The sequence below is a fragment of the Aplysia californica genome, unplaced genomic scaffold (genome assembly GCF_000002075.1).
Source record: "Aplysia californica isolate F4 #8 unplaced genomic scaffold, AplCal3.0 scaffold00075, whole genome shotgun sequence".
NCBI classification, from domain to species: domain Eukaryota; kingdom Metazoa; phylum Mollusca; class Gastropoda; order Aplysiida; family Aplysiidae; genus Aplysia; species Aplysia californica.
This window is the reverse complement of record NW_004797345.1, coordinates 67,492-69,158: the sequence shown is the minus strand read 5'-3', so window position 1 is coordinate 69,158 and position 1,667 is coordinate 67,492. Positions and strand designations below refer to the sequence as shown.

At 39.4% G+C, this 1,667-nt stretch overlaps 1 protein-coding gene across 1 annotated transcript in view; it reads right to left on the bottom strand.

The window, feature by feature from the left end:
* LOC101851024 (beta-N-acetyl-D-glucosaminide beta-1,4-N-acetylglucosaminyl-transferase) overlaps positions 1-1,667 on the bottom strand; it is a gene marked incomplete at its 5' end in the record, with an annotated part of 9,861 nt that overhangs the window by 2,680 nt on the left and 5,514 nt on the right. The window contains 1 exon segment of the mRNA XM_013080098.2: positions 728-850. Within this exon segment, the coding sequence (XP_012935552.1) occupies positions 728-850 (123 nt within the window).

Here is a 1,667-nt window from a genome sequence, read left to right as displayed (position 1 = left end):
GAGAGAGAGAGAGAGAGAGAGAGAGAGAGAGAGAGAGAGAGAGAGACAGACAGAGACAGAGACAGAGACAGAGAGAGAGAGAGCAACAGAATTCATGCCATTGACGCCTAAATAGAAGCAGAACCGATATTACGATGAGCTCAGCAGAAATAAAAAGGAAGGAAATAAAAAAACGTACACAAGAAATAGCAGAAAAAAGAAGAAAAAGTGAGGCACTCATGGGGCCAAAACTAGAAAAGAAGGAAAAAGTAGGAATATTAATTAAATAGGTAAGGAAAAGGTTACCCCCACCCCACCAAAAATGCAGGTCTAAAAATAGAAAAGAAAGTATTGGTGTCGACATAGAAAAGAAATCAAAGAAGGTATGAGAAACAGAAAGCAAAATAAAAACAGAGTATAATATATAGAACGAAAGACAATACCAATGGGACCAAAAGACAGAAAGGAAGGGAGCAAGGAAGAAATCTAAAAGATGTTTTAATGTGAAGAAATTTAAACAATGTTTAAATGTGAAAATCTATTAAATTCTATTTTTTTAAAGGAAAAAGGATTCTCAAGTAGTTGAAAGTTGCTTCTCGGGGACCTTTCTGTAACAAAACAATTAATTTCCTGTCATTCTAATTCTACAAACCAGTTCCTATCCAGGTTACTATGACCTGTACCCGTGTTTTGGAAAAAAAAAAAAAAAAAAAAAAAAAAAAAAAAAAAAAGAAGAAAAATACAATACCTCAAGAACATGTCGTCGTCCTCAGCTCCCCAGCCAAAGTAGAGGTTGGAGAATCCGTTGACAGCCTTGTACTGGTCCTTTGTGAAGCCCAGGACACCGCCCAGTAGCCACGAGTAAGACAATCTTGGGAGACAGAACAGAAGAGTTTTTTTCTCACTGACTCTCGCCTTGTCCTAAGGCATTGCTATTATTATTATGCCCATCGGATCATTATTGCTGCTTTACTACTACTACTACTACTACTACTACTACTACTACTACTACTACTACTACTACTACTACTACTACTACTACTACTACTAATACGCAGAAGTAGTCTGTTCGACCTAAGGAGGTGTCTTATAGGTCCTTCCTGCCATGGTTTGTTGATCACAATAATACCGTGTGCACAGGCCAGCGCCATTATATGATCTGACCTGGTTCTGTAGATCGAGTCCACTGGACAAATGGGCATCAATTTTTGAGCGTTTTTTCAAGATGTCCAGAGGTTATGGGTGCAACGTTGCATAGGCAGGTCTCTGGCGGACATGTTTTCAGCAGCTATGTGTACATAAATGCAATTAACCTGTGTGTCCGATCCTGAATACTGAGTCTAAAATAAAGTATGACTTTCCCATTGCCTTGTATTACAATATTATTCTAGACTATGCACTATGACGTAATTACGATTCACCATAGAGTACACCATTTGACTCCGTTCAGAACCTAATGAAGTGCCAGGAGCTAAAGGTTATAGCGGTGTTCACTGGAGGATCGGTTAGGTATCTGGCGGCTTCCGTGCACTCTATAAATAGAACAGGACTTGCCAAAACAACCCTATAAGGAACCGTACGAGGAAAGAGAAAGAGAGGAAGGCAGAGAAGGAGATGGGAGGACAACATTAAAGAGTAGACAGGAAAGACGATGGGTGATAATCTGAGGAAAGCAGAGGACAAAGATA